The sequence below is a fragment of the Aquila chrysaetos genome, chromosome 6 (assembly GCF_900496995.4).
Source record: "Aquila chrysaetos chrysaetos chromosome 6, bAquChr1.4, whole genome shotgun sequence".
NCBI lineage: Eukaryota > Metazoa > Chordata > Aves > Accipitriformes > Accipitridae > Aquila > Aquila chrysaetos.
The window spans coordinates 47,431,038-47,450,150 of record NC_044009.1 but is presented as its reverse complement, the minus strand read 5'-3'; the positions used below and the strand labels follow the sequence as shown (position 1 = coordinate 47,450,150).

The window sequence follows — 19,113 nt, the reverse complement described above, 5'->3', positions numbered from 1 at the left end:
TGAAGTGCTGTTTTAGTAAAGTACTATTTTGCTTTTTCACACAAATTGGAGAATTTTAAAGTGATTTGTTTTTTTTTTTGTAAAATATGATACTGAGTTTGAATGATCTGTTTTGTTTAAAAATACGCCATGAAGTCATATCCTGAATTGGAACTTCTCCCAACATACCCCTTCCTTTTAGATTTGTATTTTTGTCTGTGTGTTATTTGGATGTTATCACCTCATATTCTCATTAAACTAAAGATTTCTACCTGTTACCTTCCCTAGCCCTTAGGTGTATACAGACGTAGATAGAGATCTTTCAGATCTTTTGAGGAAAAAATGGCAAAGCACCTTTCAGCGGTGCGCCGTGAACCACACTTCATTAGCTTCCCGCACGCCTGCCGTGAGAGCAGAAGAAGAACCATCCATATTATAGGATGGAAAAATAGTGCTGAGTCGCACACTGGCTTTCATGTTTCCAATTTATGTTTTCTGACTTACCTTCTGTGACAGTCTGAAACTCCTGAAAGGTAAAAGGCTAAAAAGTGAGAGAAAGCTTCAGGCTTACCCTTATTATCATGTCTCTTTCAGGTATTTAGGTGTGTCCTTGTGTTTAGCTGTATTAGTTGACTTTCAGACAACGGTATGTCAGAAAGTATTAATATTCACAATTAAAATATTGGTATATAGTTTTAGTGTGCCATTCCTCCTTGTGTTTCTGTCACTTTCCTATTGCGCCGCTCGGACGCTTTCCCAGCGATGCTGAAGAGCGATGGCTTTGGCGAAAGCCCCATCACCAGTCACTGACAGCAGGATGCGGTACAGCAACCATTGCTTCCCTTCTGTCGGCAGGGATGCTAGTACAGCATCCCTCTGGCAGGGGGGGAATTTCTTTGTAGCATTCATTTACAAGCAGAAAATTTAATGGGCTGCAAGGTTCGATCACGAAGGCTTTTTTTTCTGCTGAAGCAGCTTGTCATTTTAGTTTTAACTACAGGAGACAGGACAAAATTGTTAAAGCAATCCAATTATATTAGCTATTGAACAGGGGATTTCTGTCCACCTTTCCTGAGTGAAAGAAAGTAGCAACAGCTGTATGAGCCTTTAAAACTTCCCACACTGCAACCTCCCTAACGTGACTGGGGGATTTTGAGAAGTCTGGGTACTCTGCCACCGTCCAGCTAGAGATGAGTGCTTCTGACAATCCACTCTCTGCTCTGCAGTTTCACCCCTCAGAGGGTATCTTTGCTGAAAGCAGCATGCTGAACCCCATAATCCCTCTTTATGATCCGTTTTAAAATGAGATAGAAATCAAGCAGGTGAACTCTGAATTTCCGACTTAATTTTATCTTTGCACCAAAGTATTTCAAAGAGTCTGTCATCACCCACAGGAGAGAGAAAGCCAGTCACAACAACTAGCTGGTATTTATTTACAGTTTAGCAAGGGAGAGGTTGTACAAGCGTAGGCAAGCGTTTCGGGTGCCTGGAGAGCAAGGGCATCCTCAGTTACAAGGTACGGCCTCTCTTCTGAATATTCACATCCTACCACCCCCATTAGCATGGGTAAATGGTGACGGCAATTTCTGTGGAGTCTCTTCATTTACATGGAGAAATAATTAACTCCCAGCTTTTGACAAATGCGTAACAGAAGCGGGGTTGCTCAGCTAATCAAGCTAACTGGCAGGACATTCAGTAATATTCAGGTCCCACCTTTGCCGGTGTGCTGTTCGCACCTCTCCTTTCTTCCAGGCTGCAAACTGCAAGCGCTGCTTTCAGAGCCACATAGGACACAAAGACCCCGCTCTCGACCTCCGGTTGAGATTTGTCATTTCTCTTGTTTTTTGAAGTTTGACAAAAGTAAATCCCTGCTCACTCTGTTCCTTCCCACCAGCTCAGTGCTCGGAGGAGAGTTGCCCTGAGCACCTCGGGGTCCCTCATCAACTGCACAAAAACCACAGCAGAAGAATGCAGCTCAGGAAGTAAAGCAAGCAGCCAAATACGTGGCCATGTTTTAGCAGCCCCTTCATCCCAAAAGTTACAAGCTCATTTTTGTACTTTCTTCACAGCCGAAATAAAATACAGAAGTTAGTTGTGTTTCTTTGGAGCTCTCTTGTTATTTTCCCAGTATGAGAGCGACATACCCTGCTGTCAGGCCCTCAGGTATTCACATACACTTTTTTAACTTACAAAACCAATTTCTAGTAAGTAGCTTATATCAACTCCTCTACACTTATCTAATTTAAAACACACCTTCTGAGAAAAAAACACAAACTTCAAACCATGGCAGGATGTTACATGCTGCCTACAAAGCAGAGTGTACACTCAATTTTCACCTGCTGTAGCTACTGTTGTCTTATTCACGTTGGCATGGGGGCTAGTTGGCTGGGAGCTGCAGCTGATCGCAAAGTCAGGAGGAGGAGGAATCTGTGTGGATTTCAGGACCTGTCTGAAAACGAAAGATAGTTGATTCAGTGCAAAGCAACTCCTTGTTTCTTGGGGCAGACTGACCTGCACAATTTTTTTTTCTCAAGGGAAATCCAAAAGCTTCCCAGAAGAATTTTGGGAGAAGGTATCAAAAATTTCTGAGCAAAAATCTGAGCATGCGTTTGGGCAGCTGAAGATCAAGGCATCCTTAAGGATTTTCCTATATGGTAGCCCAAGTTGTTAATTCACAGCTTTCATTCCTAACAAAAGCTGCAGTGGTAAATGAAAGTTAATCCACCTTACAATTATGAAAGCACATGGGCTTATAATATCCTGAAGAATAAGGCTGTGACTAGGTAGAACAAACATGGCTTTTTTTATACAGTCCTGCTGAAAGAAGATGTTGCTTAATTCCTGAATTCCTTGAAGCATTCCTGACAGCAATCACATCTGCTGCCATAAAACCCATCACGGCCTCTGCCTTTGGGAAAAATGTATTTAATAATCAGTAAAGTTCAAGCTCAGCTTGTTGTGATGAATTATTAGAACCCGTCATCATTTTCTTGGGGAAAAAAAAAAAAAGGCTATAATGGAACACAATTTTATGTTTTTCCATTTAATTGATGACAGGCTGAGTTTTTATTAATCTTTCTGGGCTCCGGTGTAAGATGCTGAAAAAGCTAATATGAGATCATTGTATCTGGTTAATGTGTGTGCTTTGCAAAATTGATAAGGCCTGTCAAGACATAAATTATTTAAAATTTGATAAATGTGTTGAAATCATTGAATTTTCAAACAGACAAAGCAGAGCTATTTCTCTTCCCCCCCACCCCCTTCAAAATGAGGTTTTTGTGCAGCCGCTCAATGATGCTGCACTGTCCTTGCAGCACACGGCTTGTAAGGTACTGAAATTAGCACGAGGAAGCCAGAGAAGTATCCTGTGCTGCTGCGGCACTGACATGAATATGAGATACAGCCTCAGGGATGGAAGTAGCAGAGAGGAGACCACTGGAAGCCTCCCCCAGTATGAGTTTTTCACTGGTGAAACCGGGGGCAGGTTACCAAGTACCACCTCCCTGCTACCACCCCTTCCTCTCCATCGGTGGGATAAAAAGCTCACAGCAGCACCAGTGAGCAGCCGAATGGTGCTTCAGAGCTGTTTATCCCAACAGACCTATTTATTTCAGCTAATTGCCGAGAGTTTTTAAATGATTCCTGGCAGGGGTGAAGCTATAGAAATGATTGCTGGTGATTGATGAATAACCTGGATAAAATTCCCAAAGCATCAAAACAATTAACTCTTGCACGGGTACACCTGCTTTTATTTAGTGCCTTGCCCACAGAGGGAGGCGTGGGAGCAAGTTCCAGATAAACCCAAATTTATTTGGGCAAATAGAGAAAATACAGCATTTACCAACACCGGTGTCTCATCCATGCAGGCTCATTTCGCAAAAATAGTTCACGGGGAACATTATTTAACCCTGTGCTGCTCTTTGGGCAAATAGAGAAAATACAGCATTTACCAATACCAGTGTCTCATCCATGCAGGCTCATTTCTCAAAAATAGTTCACGGGGAACATTATTTAACCCTGTGCTGCTCTACCATGGTCAGGATCATTCATGGAAGAGAAAGGTTTTGAAGAGCAATCACCGTCTTTCAGAGAAGCGCAGAGGAAGAAGCAATGGTTTGAAGCTTAAAATTCCGTAAATATAGACCACATCATCCTTGGTTTGAGCTGTTCTTGTGGTTAATGTAGCAAAAGAAAACAGCAAGGCATGTTGTGGATTCCATACATCTCGATGGGTCCAAGATTATGTTTCTTACTGGAAAATATCTACAGTCTGATGGAAATTTTAGGGTAACTGGGTGACATTTTACAGCCTCTGTAATATGGAAAAAGATTAGGTGATATCTTCTGTTTGGAAACTGACAGTTTGAAGGGAATGGGAAAATGCAGGTGCAGCAGAGGAGAACTACAGCAATAGCCATCTATTTAAATGTATACACTAAGTTCCCTAAGTGTATTTTTCAAATATCCTACTAGCAATATTTTCCACTATAAGAGAGAAGCATTATAGTGAAATGGGAAGATGCTGAGGAAGTCATTTTTTCCAGCATGTGCTGCATTCTTTTAATACAGATTTTTTTATTTCCCGGAAATTGCTAACCAACGTGAATAAACAGCTGAACAAAAAGCATCGGCCCATCCTTGCTAATAGCAAAAAGCTGTCATCAAGCGAAGGGCCTTTGCGCTGTATAGGTGAAAACGAAGTGCTAAGAGGTTGGTTCTCTTATATTGCAGAAAGCTTTATGCAAAATAGAAGAAAAATCTGCACACGCACAAAAAAGACTTTACATTAAAAAAGCACAAATATTATTCACATTTCTGAACAATGCACCCTCATTCCTGCTCCTGCACTGGGCACTGAGCAGAACCAGTCGGTTCTTTGTTAGATGCCGTTTTACTGAATGTTTGCAAAACACAACAAATGTACTACCCAGAGCCTGCAAAGTCCCCTTCCCTGCAACCGACTGAGCTGACAACTGTCAGCCTCTGAATCTCATTCCTATAATGAAATCAGCGAAACAAGACAGCAGTAGGATGAAGCAGGGTCAAGAATTAAGGCTGCACGAGATTGTAGAATCCTACAGTCCGCAAACTACTTCAAAGAGGAGGAGGAAAAAATTACTCGGGTTAAGTGTAAGGTACAACTTTCAACAGTGGCTAGTGATTGCTATCTAGGCCTTAAACAGGAATATTACATCCTTATAATTCAACATATTAACGATTTCGTGTTCCCATATTAAGAAAGCTTTCATTGTGAAATAGTCCACGTCACTGTAGCTCTGGGGACATGCTTCATTATCTTATGAGTACACCTCATTCTGTGTAACATGTAGATAATTAAAAGTAGTAGTAGTTTAGCATGATGCAACTCTGCAATTCCACCATCGTGGTTTTGAAATAATTGTGCCCTAATACCTTATCAATGTGACAAACCCACCCGGCTTTAGCGTGCATTAATGTTTCTCACCCTTCAGCCATCCTGAACCGTATACCTACATATTTCTTCTTTTTATATCAGAGCCTTCTGAAAAAAGCAGTTCAGAAAGCAATGCTCTGCTATCTCATTTGAAGTGAGAGCCCCCTGAAGAGACATACATTGAGTATTACCAGTAACACATGACTCAATGCCCTCTAGATCTCTTCATAAAAGGAGAGGGGAGAAAAGCCAAAGAGCCATTGCACGGATTTCAATAAACATTGCAAAAGAAAAGTAGCCCAGAAGGACAATTGCGTGTGTTCCAGTGCCCTTGCCGGAGGACAGTCAGAGCTGGGTGCGGACACAAGCAAAGTTAGAACCTCCTGTGAACCAAGCGGCTTCGTTTCTAGGTATTTCTCCTTAAAATTTCCAACCACAGTTCCCTCCAGCCCAGTTGCTAAAAGCAATACCAACTCTAGGTGCCCGCGGTTTTGAGTGGTCATTAGCATTTTAAGTAGCAGATCATTTAGCTGTGCAAAAACAGAGAAAAGTTTCTGGTATTTCAGCAGTGCCAGGCCCCTGGTCCCCACTGGAATCTAGAAATGCAGCAGAAAAGCCTCTTTTTTTGTGCTTCTAAAGGCCTCAGGTTAGTTTTGGGGTGAAGGATGGGTGAACGTGCGCATCAGTTCTTGTTTCATCTGAACAGAGTCACTTCTCCGCAGCAGGGGAGTTATTTCCCTGGCAGTGGTGATGGCCAGCTGTTCTCAGCATCACCCGGCTGATTTTGAGCTTGCGAGCAGGCTTAAAAATGGCTGAGGAACCATGCATAAACATGACATTGCTTCACCAGGAGCTTTCCATCACAGTGGAAACGATGCTTCCCCAAGCATCGTTATGACAGCGCTATTTGTGCTGGTACAGATAAGCATCTGTCACTGTTTCCATTAGAATCTCCTATTTTCCTGGGTTCATAGCTCAGCCATAAAAAATGTAGCGTAGAGGCAGAAAGTTGACATACAAGGTCTCCGGCTGAGAGTGATCATTGTTGTCTCCCCCCCCCCCCCTTTTCTAATCTGAAGAAGAAAATAACATATTTCTGCAGAGACACACCTGACCACTACATTTGGATCCAGCCATAGATTTATTTAGCAATAGCCGCCTTTCAACATTCAAGTTGCGAACATTGCCATGATGGCCGCCTTTCAACATTCAATCTTAATTACTGCATTAGGGATGATCAGGAAGAACATGTGGTAAGTGGGTTTGGGCTCTCATTTAGAGCCTATTGCTAGAGAACAGGCCCCAGTGAAGATTAAGGGCTTTGGAGTTTCTGATCTTTGCCAGATGATGAAATGAAAAATTGAAGATTATAGAAACAACAATTGAATATTATAGAAACTGAATACTGCTAGGAACTAAAGGCGTAGAAGACCCCTTTGGGATCAGTAGCAGAGGGAAAAACAAGCCCAGCATTGCAGTTTCCCTAGTGAGACAGGCAGCACAAAATCCCACCCCGTGAATTCAGCATCAGCGCTCAGTCTTTTGACTGCTTTAGGCAAACTTCCACCTCGCAATCTCGCTGTGGTTGCCTACTGGATAGGGAAAACCCCATCCTGCACGGTAGCAATGCTGGGAGCCCACCAACCCGATCCCGGCATTGCAAGATGGGTGCTGAAGCGAGAGCGGCATTTTGCCAGGAGGAGGGGGCGGCAGCATTTTGGGGATGAGGACAGTACAACATTGTTCTTTCTTTTTTCCATTTTAAGCGCCTTTTCTTTCTGTTCACACATTTTGTAAGCATAATTACAACTGAAAAAGTTTTTCTTTATACATTAGGATGATGGCATAAGACAGTCCTGAAGAGAACAAATCCCAAAAACGCATTATCCAAAACTTACATTCAAGGTTTAAAGGACCTAAAAAGAAAAAGTTAGATGATCATTTCTAGCTTGTTGAAACACAGATCCTGCTTCTGACCTCTTGAGCATATGCTCAAGTGCTGCATTTTCAACAGGACTTCTCTCTCCGCGCGTACAGGAAGAACGTACCTGGGCAATGTGGCCCTACGTTAAATTGGCAATCTGCTATTTACTGAGACCTGCGTGTTTGACTGAAATCGAACGCCATTCTGTTGCTACCAGAAGTAGTTACTAGCTTTTCGATTGCAGACGATTTCACATTAGACTTAGCGTGGCCTAGTCACGTTTCTGAAAAATGATGAGATGTGCTCTATGGCTGGGATTGCTCAGCGCTTCTTGAAGGTTAGGCATCGCTAAATACAGGCAGCTTAGCACCTGAAACCAACACACCCCAAAATAACGTGATTTTTGCGTCTCAAACTAAGAGCACAAATGGGCATGCTAAGTTTGGAAAAAATGGAAAAGGCAACACCAGAAAAGACAAATGCACAATAAACATTTTAGTATACAATTACAACACCAGAAGCAGCTGAGTAAGAATTTTAAGCCTAAACCAGTTGGGGGGTTAAATGGGGAGAAAAACAAAGTGGAATGGAAAATTCTGCTATTCTATTTCACTCCATCTTTTAGCAGAGGTGCCACTTTGCTGTTCAGGTTTTCCAGCACCCTTAGGTATATTTTTATCTAACAAATCTGCGAGCACAGGGTGTCTGCATGCTCTTGCACATCACAGCCCTGGACCTGTCCAGCGATTTATCCTTTTCTCCCAGTGGACGGCTCCCGTTGAGCTTTTTGCATTTTCTGTAAGCTATTTGGAGTAACATCCTTGAGCTTTCATAGGGCAGCAGCAATTATTCCATTAGAGTAGTGCACGTGACTGGACTGGTTCAGACCTTATTGGTGTAAAAATAAATATTAATGCCTCCTTTTGTATCTTGACAGTTTTATTTTCACACTTTATACAACTCTTTCTTTCTGTTTTGAAACAGGTATTTTGTGATGCTAATCAAGTCGTACAAGCCACAGACGTGCTGGACTGGGAAGACAAGGATGCTGCAGAGACATTGGTTGACAACGTGGTCCACTCCAGGATCATCAATCCTTTACGCCTGTTTGTTAAGCCATCTCCAGTACTGAAACACGGCCAGGTGTCCTACTCAGACAGCATAGAAAACTTTTGGGATTGGTTGTCCAACATCACGGAGGTTCAGGAATCTCTCGCACGAACTAAACGCAGACCTATAGTAAAAACCGGGAAATTCAAGAAAATGTTTGGATGGGGCGACTTCCACTCTAACATCAAAACTGTTAAGCTCAACCTCCTGATCACAGGGAAAATCGTCGATCACGGCAATGGGACCTTCAGTGTTTATTTCCGACATAACTCCACAGGTCTGGGAAACGTTTCCGTAAGCCTGGTGCCACCTTCCAAGGTGGTTGAGTTTGAATCATCTCCACAGTCAACACTGGAGACCAAGGAATCCAAGTCCTTCAACTGCCGCATTGAGTATGAAAAAACAGACCGCGCTAAAAAAACTGCCTTGTGCAATTTCGACCCTTCAAAGATCTGCTATCAAGAGCAGACTCAAAGCCATGTCTCCTGGTTGTGTTCCAAACCATTTAAAGTTATCTGCATTTACATTGCTTTTTACAGTGTAGATTACAAACTGGTGCAAAAGGTCTGTCCTGATTATAATTACCATAGTGAGACTCCGTACTTGTCCTCTGGCTGATACAATCATGGGTAACCGTAGAGATACAGCATCAGCCACAAAAATAAGCATTTCCATTAACCTTTTGGAGAAGAATATGTTTTCCTATCAGGTTAAAAAGTCTTTAAAAACTGTAGCTGTGTTTGTGCTGTATCGTAAATAATCAAACTACTTATATAACAATCATTTTCATTTAAGACCATCGTATTTTAGCGCTCTCATCATTAATAAGGGAACTACCAGGCAGATACATGACAAAAATCAAACAAAATTATGTCTGTAATGAACATCAATCTTGAAAATTGGTTTTTTAAACTAGACTCGATGGCAGAGAGGTTGTCTTTTACTTGAATTGGACAGCACTTAGCAGGATCCTATTTCTCACTGGGAACTTTAGATGACAATATAAAGAAAAAATGATGAAGCAGACTCCCAGCTGCTTATATACTAAATCCAAATAAACAGCTCTGCCACTAATTTCATAAAGAATGTTACACACACAGAGCTCAAGGAATCAAGTCCAAATACTAAGAGAAAGTGCTATTTCTAGGACAAAAAAAAAAAAAAGGGATCTGCATTTTTATCAGTTGTAGGAGTGGTACGTATTCATCGAAGAGTGAGTACTTCTTCCTTCAAACTTCTTGCCCGTGGATATGCAATGATGTAATTAGACATCGATGACCTTTAGTTTATTAGACCCACCAGGTGTGCAGGTTTAGCATACACCTCTTCCTTCCGTGGTCACCATTGGTTTTTATTCTTCTCAAATGTTTACAATATACACCAGTACTAGTTTTACGGTGATAGAGGATATACATACCTCGGGAAAAGATAATCTCTGTTTAAGTCTGAAAATGGTGACGGGGGCTGGCTTCCACGTAAAGGAAGCCATTATCTTGCTACCTAGCCCTCTCAGCACTGTACTGCAGCAAGGAAAATACATCACAGCATAAGGACAATACACGAATAACGCAAACTTTCTGCTTAATGCCACCCAGTTGTCTTCCTGAGTATTGCATTGCATACTTCAAGTCAAACTACAAGCAATGACAAATAAAGAGGACAACAAAAATCTACGCATCTTCACCTCATAAAGCAGATTCCAAACGATTGCTATCAATATAAAAATATTCAGCCAGACTTTCCCCTAGTACAGAATAGCATCACTCCACTGCTGTTAAGTATAAGAACAGAGGGTCCAGCTGTGGTTTTGCTTCAACAGGACAGATGTTGCTCCCACCGCAGCCAATAGCGGTCAGCTCCAGCGAGGCAGCTTCAAGCATCAATCCCCTGCACTTTCGTTGGGTATTGATTTTACTGCTGCTGCCACTTTGCTATCATAGGTCTCTGTAACAGTTCAATGTCACAGGTCCCGTGGAAGAAGCTTGCTGAGGAAGTGCTTTTTATTGCCTCTAATCAAACTTACATGCAGGGTCCGAGAAGTTACATACAGCTTAAATAAAGTACTATTAAAATACTCTGTTCAAGTGGTGTGCACTCAGACAAACGACTGACAGGTCAGACAGACTGACTCATGAGATTAATTCCGATTTCCTTGGTAAAGCCTCATACAAAAAAATTACTCTTAAAAATATACTACAAGTAACTGGCTAATTTGTTTTTCTCTTTCAATGACAAATTTAAATGTGTTGTTTAGTTTGATCAATAATCTAAATGCTTTCCTTCATCTTATTTCATACAGAGTCTCTCCCGGTCTAAATGATGGGTTTTAGTTTGTCTATTACTGTTGATTCCTACGAGATGGTCTACTTTGTATTCTGTATAGCGTGTCCTCGTCCTGGCTGTACATAAGCTTGGATTTATTGCTATGAGTTCAGTGGTTGGTGCTTTTGTAACTTAGCTGTAAGCCATGATTTTATTGCCATGTATTTTTACTCAGCACTGTAGGCAATTAAAAGAAAATCCTACATGCTATTTATTGTAGAGTATGTGGAAATCATGTATGTATATACACTTAAATATGTGTACAGATACAGAATATATGTGTACATGTATTTGTATGTAAATAAAGAAAGTTTGCTAAATCTGGCACTTGCTTGCGGCATATTTGATTTTTTCAAAATGTTGCTTTGTGTCTTTATATATACAAAACTAAGGCACTGCAACACATCGCCGAACATTTTTCCCCAGCTGGAATTTGTTTTTCTAGGAGATATTGAAGTATGCGCTACAGTGAACTGTGCTACAAGCCTAGGCAGAACAGGTTCAATAGCATTTCATAATATTCGAGAAATGAAGTGCGTGTTTTGACGGAGACAATCTCGAACGGTTACATAATTGTGCAAGGTACATTAAAAGTAAAGGGGTTACTCTAAATTAGAAAACAGACGTCGGCTCCCCCCAAGCAGGAAGGCGCTGGGAGAGGCAGCAGCCGGCTGCCGCTGCAGCCCTTGCTCGGAGTTTCTCATTGAATGGGGAGCTGGACTCTCCCCCCGCGCAGACGTCTCCCTGCGGCACAGCCGCGTCCCGCGTTGAGGTTTCCAGACCTCGGGAAGACAAACCAGGACCTTGAGCAAAGAAACATCGCTCTGGAAACACCCGGAGCGCCTGGGCCACCTGGGGATTCACACGGAAAGGCTATTGTGAATAAAGGGACAGGTATTTTAACAGGTTTAACGCCTGAGCTTCCTGAACACTGAGAAGACATGCATCCAACCAGCGGCTTTTGCTTAAAACAACTCTCGGGCTCTTCAAGCGAGGCTCGGGCTGGCGCCACGCCATCGGAGCAGCACTGGGCACAGGGAGCGGCGGAGAAACGGAGCCCATGGCAGCAGGGGGAGAGGGTCCTGCCACCCCGGGACCCACCCGCAGCCCGTCCTCCAGCAGAGCAATGGGAAGAGCTGTCCTCTCTCACCTCCAAGTCCCACCAAGGAGCTTTCCTGCCCCCAAACCTCCTAACGATAGAGGAGCCACCACCACCCAACCCGCCCGACTCCCTCCGCGCCTAGCAGACACGAAACAGTTCGGCAAAAGCCAAAGTTTGCTAAAAGACAAAGGCAAGGGCACGGAGGACCTGCGCACCCAGGAGAGGCTGCCTTTGGAGACTTGGCGGTTGCTTTAACATAGCCCAAGAGTTTTCCCCAAGGAGAAGCGAACCCTCAGCAGCAGCCTCCGACCAGTTTTCCGATGTTTTGATGCTGGGGCGATGGGAGAAGCTTGCACCGCTCTCCTCCCGTCAAGCCCGGGCACAAGGCGGCAGCCTGGCAGCTGGAGCAGGAGGAGAGGGAGCCAGCCTTGGTACCAAAACCCATCAGGCCAGAGAACTCGCCACCACACTTTTTCCAATCACAATACTTTAAAAATCAGCTTAAACAGCATTACGGGGTTTTTTTTTCAGATCAATTTTGAGAATGTCACTGCAAAAAAAGCACTTACAATCTTATTGCAGTCAAAATCAGATTAAGAAGAAATTATTTACACCTAGCAAGGTAAGCAAAATACAATCCAATGAACCGAAGTGACAGACTTCACTAGGTCAAATTTCACACTGCCCATGTAAACAGAACTAAATTTGATTTAATTTCACACCAAACAGGCCATATTTCAAAAAATATTTTCCTATCTAACAGGTGGCTATTTTAGACAAGTTTCAAATCTCAATGACTGTTCCTCTCATGACTCTTATTCAAAGATTTTTAAAATAAAAATTTGGAAGATTAAATACCATTTCTTGAAAGTGTCCCAAGTGGGCAATAATGACTTATGACCACAGCAACTTAATCTAGAAGTTTTTAATATACATATTTTAATTTAATCCAAATCTCAACAGTATACTTTTGTATGCATTTATATCAATGCAAATACGTATTTAAACTCCTTATTAAATACACTTCCTATTGTTGTCCCCATTCTGTGGACGTACATATTAAAAAAATCCCAATAAAAAGCTAATTCATGATACACACATAAGCATCAGCTTTTTTTTCTTTAGACAGCCCACCATACAGCGCCACGGGACCCATGCGCATTCAGTATTTTCGTTTTTAATCATTTCAACTTGAACAGGGAAGTAACTTAGTTTGGTTTTGCTTTTTCCCCTCGAGAGTTTCATCCTTTGGATCCTCAGCCCTTTCACCTCCTTGTAATGCTAGCTGGTGGTCGGATCCTGCCGCGAGCTCCTTGCCCTCTCAATCGTCGCAGCACCGGCGATATTGCACTGGGACCCGGGGCTCTGTGCCCGCCTCGCCGCCTGCGTGCCAATTCCCAAGCTCTTACTTCCAGCGGCCGTGCTGTACTACAGCAGCGAGCAAGACAGAAAAAAACCAAAAAGCTGAGCATTGTTTGCCGTGAGCTCCCTGGGGTTGCTACTTTTTCTTTTTAGGGGGAATTTACTAAGCAGTGCTGAAAGAGCAAACCCCTGAGTAATCCTGATGCAACTGGAAAAAACCGTCACAGCAACTAGGCAAAGGTGTTTGGTGCAAATCAGCATCCTGTGCTGCTTTTTCCTTTTAATTGTAATTCAAGGACATTAGATTTCACTATTTGTTTTATGCTCTGTTGAGCAGCATAATCTGGATAATGTTTTATTTATAGTATAATAATAATTCGTCATTACCACCGTCCCTATTCAAATATGCACAGTTGAAATGACAATAACGAGTCGCATATACTAAGTAGCTCAATGAAATACACATCAATCAAGTAGATTTTTAGCTGTAGGGTATCTCATTTGAAAAAACTAGACTTTGCCATTCTCGTCTGTCTCCTGTGAACACCTCTTACACGCATCTGCCAGAAGCGGCTTCCTCCTTTGTTTTAAAACTAACAAATAAAGTGACATTTCTCACATATTGGCAACTAGCACCAAACTGTACTTAGAGGATATTGCCTGTACTGTATTCATCTCTGACAAAACCCTAGGAATTAATGTAATTCACTCGCAGGTTTACAAAACCAAAATCATACATATTTAGATCACATCCCTGGTGGATTCAGGTCTCTGGAGTTAGTGAACAGAAGTTAAACCACATCTCACTAGACAGCTCCTTATTGCCTATGTAGCCCAGCTTGCTGCACGTGCAAGGAACGCACCAGCTCCTCAAAAGAGGGATCCAAGGGACTGGTTTTACAAAAGAAGACTTGAATCGTCATGAAACATCCCACTGCAGTCAAACCACACCTCACTTGGAAGGTCGTTGAGCACGGGTCTGCAAAACCTGTTCGGGTCTGCAATCAGAAGTGATGGAAACCAAACGGAGCGTGCTGGACGCTGCCGGCAGCACGGCACGGCAGCATCTTCCTGCCGAGACTGCTGCGACCGACCCCGGCATACAGCTCTCCAGCCCAAAATACCTGTGGGTTTTCAGTCAGAAGAAAGCCTCCAGTTGTTGGTACTCTCAAGCAAGGACCCCAATCACCTAGACTAAAATTTGAAGGGGAAAAAAAAATTACAAAAAAAAAAGCGCTTTTCCAAAGATGTAATTCAGTCACCAACTCAGCACAAATCCAGCACCAGCTGCAGCCCAATTAAAAAGCAATTACATTCATGGGAAAACGGTTTACTCAGGGAAGAAAAAAAATTCTACCTACATAAACAGTGTTAGGACTCTAAAACAAGACTCTAAAAGAAGTATCAGCACCTTCCTATTCAACAGTAACGAAACAGCCAACTGGGTCAAACAGACAGTATTTCTTGCACTGCTCTCTGGTTTCGTCCTCAAGTCAGAAAAGAGGATACAAAAATCCACTAGTTCAGGGACTTTTTAATGTATTTTCTTCATTTTATGAAAAACGCCCATCCGTGATTCCTCACCCAGACACGGGAAGCTGAATTACACCGAGGGCTCAGAGGTGCTGAGCGTTTCTCTGCTGAAGTCAAAAGGCTCAACCACCTTTCCTAACTCGGAGGAAAGGAGCGATGCCAGGAGCACAGAGCTGGCCCAGGGTCAGACTGGGGTCTCTTTTGGCTTGTCAGTGGGCAGCAGGCAGGACTCGGGGGTCTCGCCCAGAGCTGGGCCATCGGAGCAGGGCACGGGACATCGCGGGACACAGCCTCGCCGCAGCAGTCGAGCACGGCCACGACGGAGGAGCAACTGTGCAAAAGCCGAAACGTTTTCTCAGACATCCCACCACTCACCTTGCCCCTCTCGCTTTAACTGTCATCGGGAAACAAGACAGTTTTATTACCAGCCTGATCCCAGACTAGCATCTCACATTTCAATCGTCACCCTGCACATCTGCCCTTGGCAGCTCTACATTTTAGCCCCCTCAGATGCAAATCCTGTTTCTCTATTCTCTTGTCTCATTCCCAGACAGTACGTGGCTCTTTCATCATTATGCAGTCAATTAAGCTTTGGCTACCTTATCTTAACAGCTCCAAATAAGCTGGTGATCTTCCTGAAAGGTGATACATTATAATTGCTTCCAAAATGGCAAGAAAGAGAATAGTGAAATATGAGACTCCGAGGTTATTTGAATTAGCCCTGAAATTAAAAATGGCCCAAAAAAGCACCTAAAGTTATCAGGGCATTTGCTTAGATCTTCTAGTACTGGTCAGGTTTGTATCACCTGTTACAGCTGGTGTTACTTCCCAGGAAACAAGACTCGGGATCTTTTGTTCTAGAGATCCTACAGATAGCAGCGATGCTGCCAGCTCCCAAATTCAGGCAATGAAATAGATCCACTGCGCTCACCGGCACCGAGCACATCGGGGGAAGAGGGTAACGGGTGCCGAAGCCTGGCACAGGGCACGTTTCAGGTGCCCAGACTCTATAGGTGTCCCTCGTATATGTCAACAATTTTTCAGAGTCTACAGCTCAGACAGTCCCAGGCAAGCCCAAAGCAAACAACTCTCTCTTCCTTCCAGCTGGGGCTGGGGAACATCACAGTACGTTTCTTGCATTGCTGTGATCCTCGCTTTCATCCCTGTGATTAACGAGATAAACATCTAAGCAGCCATGAAAGCTGGGTCCGGTTAAACGTCCCGATTGTGAGGTTTTTAGATGAGTGGGCAGCAATTACACCCCCTTCCGTCCACATTTCAAAAGCCCCTGATGAAACGCAACTCACCCCGAGCTCTTCTAGAGAAATGACAAAGGTAACTCCCGGCAGGAAAGGATTTGGGGCTCTCCACCCCCGGCAAAACGCCCCTGCTCACAGGCGGGGTGGATAGCTGGCTGCTGCTCCCCGCAGCCCCCCCCGGGCGCAGGGAGCGGGCGGTGGGGCAGACCAGGAGAGCCCACGCTGCAGGACCCAGCGCAGCTCCCACCAGTGCGGACCAGCGCCCTGCGCCAGTACCAGCTCCGGAGGGTCAAGCTCCAGGCGTTCCCCCGGGGACCCGGCAACGGCAGCGTTCCCTGCTACAGCTACTTGCCTAACAATGTGCGTTATTCCTTTGTAGTCTGTTCTGAAAAAAAAAAAAAATTAAAAAAAACTGTTCACAATTTCAAAATGCGACAAGCTGATTTAACTTGGACGTGAGCACGTGTGTTTCGGCTTAGTACGAGAACTGATCAGCGAGGAGTCTTCAGTCTGTTCTGAGCCAATAATACTTAGATTCTTTCACCAGCTTTTCTTTTAAGGAGTATCTGAAGCATACGTCGCAATGGCAGGCGATGCTGAGCAGACTTGCACTGCTAACCTGGGATCCCAGTACAGAATATTTAACAGATTTCTGAGCAGGTAAACTAAAGGATTAAAAATATTTCAAGTTGCCATACTGAAGAAGATAAGCAAGCCTATTTATTATATAGTATTTAAGACTACTTAATTCCAATCCACTTCTCATGTCAGATATATTTAACTGTAGCATTTCTGACTTCAATCATTGAAGATTTGGATTAGCCGAAGTCCTCTGGGAAAACAAGATGCCTGCCTAGCCGAGATTCCTGGAGGCAACGCCACACAGGGTGACTGCTCGGTCCTGAGGGAATACCCTCTCTCTTCCCCTTCCTTCTCCTGGTTTTAAAGTAAATATACCATAAATACTAGACCCGCGGTGTTTTGCCACAGCCAAGCACAACCTGACTGCTCAAAGAAAGAACGGCACCACAGATGAATAGCGTGCAAGGCAGTCCAGACCCATTAGGTCAGCCAAGCTCATCGGGGTGTGCGGACATTAAGGGATACTTGTTTTATTTGGCAAAAGGAGTAGAGAGAGAAATACATTTTGATTCACCACACCAGTTATCTTTAAAATAAGTACAGCCCCTTATTTAAAATACGAGTATTGAACTGTGTTGTCAGAAGCAGATTAATTGCAGCTTCCAGGAAAAACTTCGAGCTTATTTCACATTGACTTTTATTCCCACTTGAATTAAGTTCCTTATGTTACACCGACTCATTTGAATTTTTTGAATTGGTTTTGCATAGTATCATTTACTGATGTACTATCTTTAATTACATAACACACACACGCTCTCCAACTACATTATTAATGAAAGTGTTTTTAATTAAATGGCTCTCAGCATAATATTCAGTCATTAATTTCACATGCTCAGGATGTGGAGAGATTTTATTCTGATGGTCTGGGGAAACTTTGTACTTTAGATGAGGGATACTTCCAAAGTGATAGTTTTAGAGTGAAGCTGAAAATCATTATGAGCACTGAATTACCCTCTCAGCAGCTGGTGCCACAGTTCTGCTCTACTGGGTATTATCTATTCTTCAGCTCAAGTGCTCCTTTTGCTCCACCATGCTTCACCACTGGTAATTTTAAAATGTCTCTCAACGGATTCACATATATTCCACAGTGAATAATATCGGAGTTATCTTTTAGGAACAATTTACACTTAGACAATGGCACTAAGGCTGCACCCTCTACAAGAAAAAGCTCTGCACCCTCCTTTCTAATTATATGTTGCCCACCTGCCTCCACTCTTGAACTTTCAGTGCTCTTTGAAGTGACAAAGAGCATTCATGCTCTTGGGGATCGGGCTGTTTTTTGCCTATCCACCAAATGGAGGCACAGACGCACACTAGTACATTATGCAGGCACTGCTGTAAGCGACGCTTGTAAGCGTCCTCTTCGCACCTGCTGCAAAGATTGCCAATTATGGCCAAGAGACAAAAGAACAGTATTAAAACATTCTTTTTTTTTTCCATACTAGCACAAATGTACCATTGCCTTACCCAAGGCAAGTAGACCAACTTGGGAAAGGAGGCCCACCCAAGCAGTCCTGTACAAGCTTTTCCCTTCCACAAAGTCTCCAGAAAGCATTCACTTTCATCTCAGTTTATGCCTTCGATCTATTGATTACAAAGAAATCCCCACTTTTTACAAAAAAAGTTATAGGACACCATTTTCCAGGAAGACTTTGGAAGTCTTGGCAGTGATTTTTCTGTCTTTCTAGAAGAGCTCAGAGGAACTTGAGAGTAACAGGACTGCACACTACTGTATGTGTTTGACCTGTGAATTTTGTGGTTTGTCCATCTTCCCCAAAGGCAGCTGCATATACAACAGTATTCTGGTAGGACTGTTCCTGGGACTCCTGTCATCTAATTAGTCTCTAGTCTCCAGGCAATTAAGTCCTGGCAACACATAGTCCTGGACTTTTGGTTTCGAGTAACGAAGTCCTTCCCAAAAACCTGTCCTCTAATTTCTTAGACTTAAAAGCCTTCTCGCCAGTGCTAACACCCAGGAGGAGAGGCTCAGCTCTTGCCCATCCCATTCTCCTGGAAGCACAGCATCCTGGATTACGTCTCACCTACCGATCCCTCGCCGCTTCAGCTCAGTTTCCTGCTGTAAGGCTCGCACTTTTGGATTCCTCTCCCTGCTCTGCTGCCCTACAGCTGCTGTTCTCCTTGAGCTCAAGGTTGGCCCTTCCAGCTCCGCTCCTGGAGCCTAACTGCGGTGAGACACCCGTCACGAGCTCTCTCGGTCTCCACCTCACTTCAGCCGAGCAAAGAAAACCTTGTGGAGAAGGAGCAGACAGACAGGGAGGGTAGAAATTAGAATAAACGCTCAGAAACCGTCTGTCAGCAAGATGAAATCAATCCCTTACTTCCTTGGGAACCAAAAAGACTGAAAGGACTTAAGCTAGTGAGTTCAAAACCTCGTTAAAAATCATAGCAAGACTCATCTCAGAGTCACCACGTTTTAGTGTGCTGACTGGAGAAAAGCCATGGGGGC

The 19,113-nt window shown here is 43.4% G+C and overlaps 1 protein-coding gene across 1 annotated transcript in view; it reads left to right on the top strand.

Moving 5' to 3' along the window:
• The window catches only part of NXPH2 (neurexophilin 2), a 40,767-nt gene extending 29,695 nt beyond the window's left edge, over positions 1–11,072 (top strand). Inside the window, exon 2 of the mRNA XM_030018698.2 lies at positions 8,301–11,072. Coding sequence (XP_029874558.1) covers positions 8,301–9,044 — 744 coding nt within the window. The 3' untranslated portion in view covers positions 9,045–11,072. The remainder of the gene's footprint in view (positions 1–8,300) is intronic.
• The last annotated feature ends 8,041 nt before the right edge of the window (positions 11,073–19,113 follow it).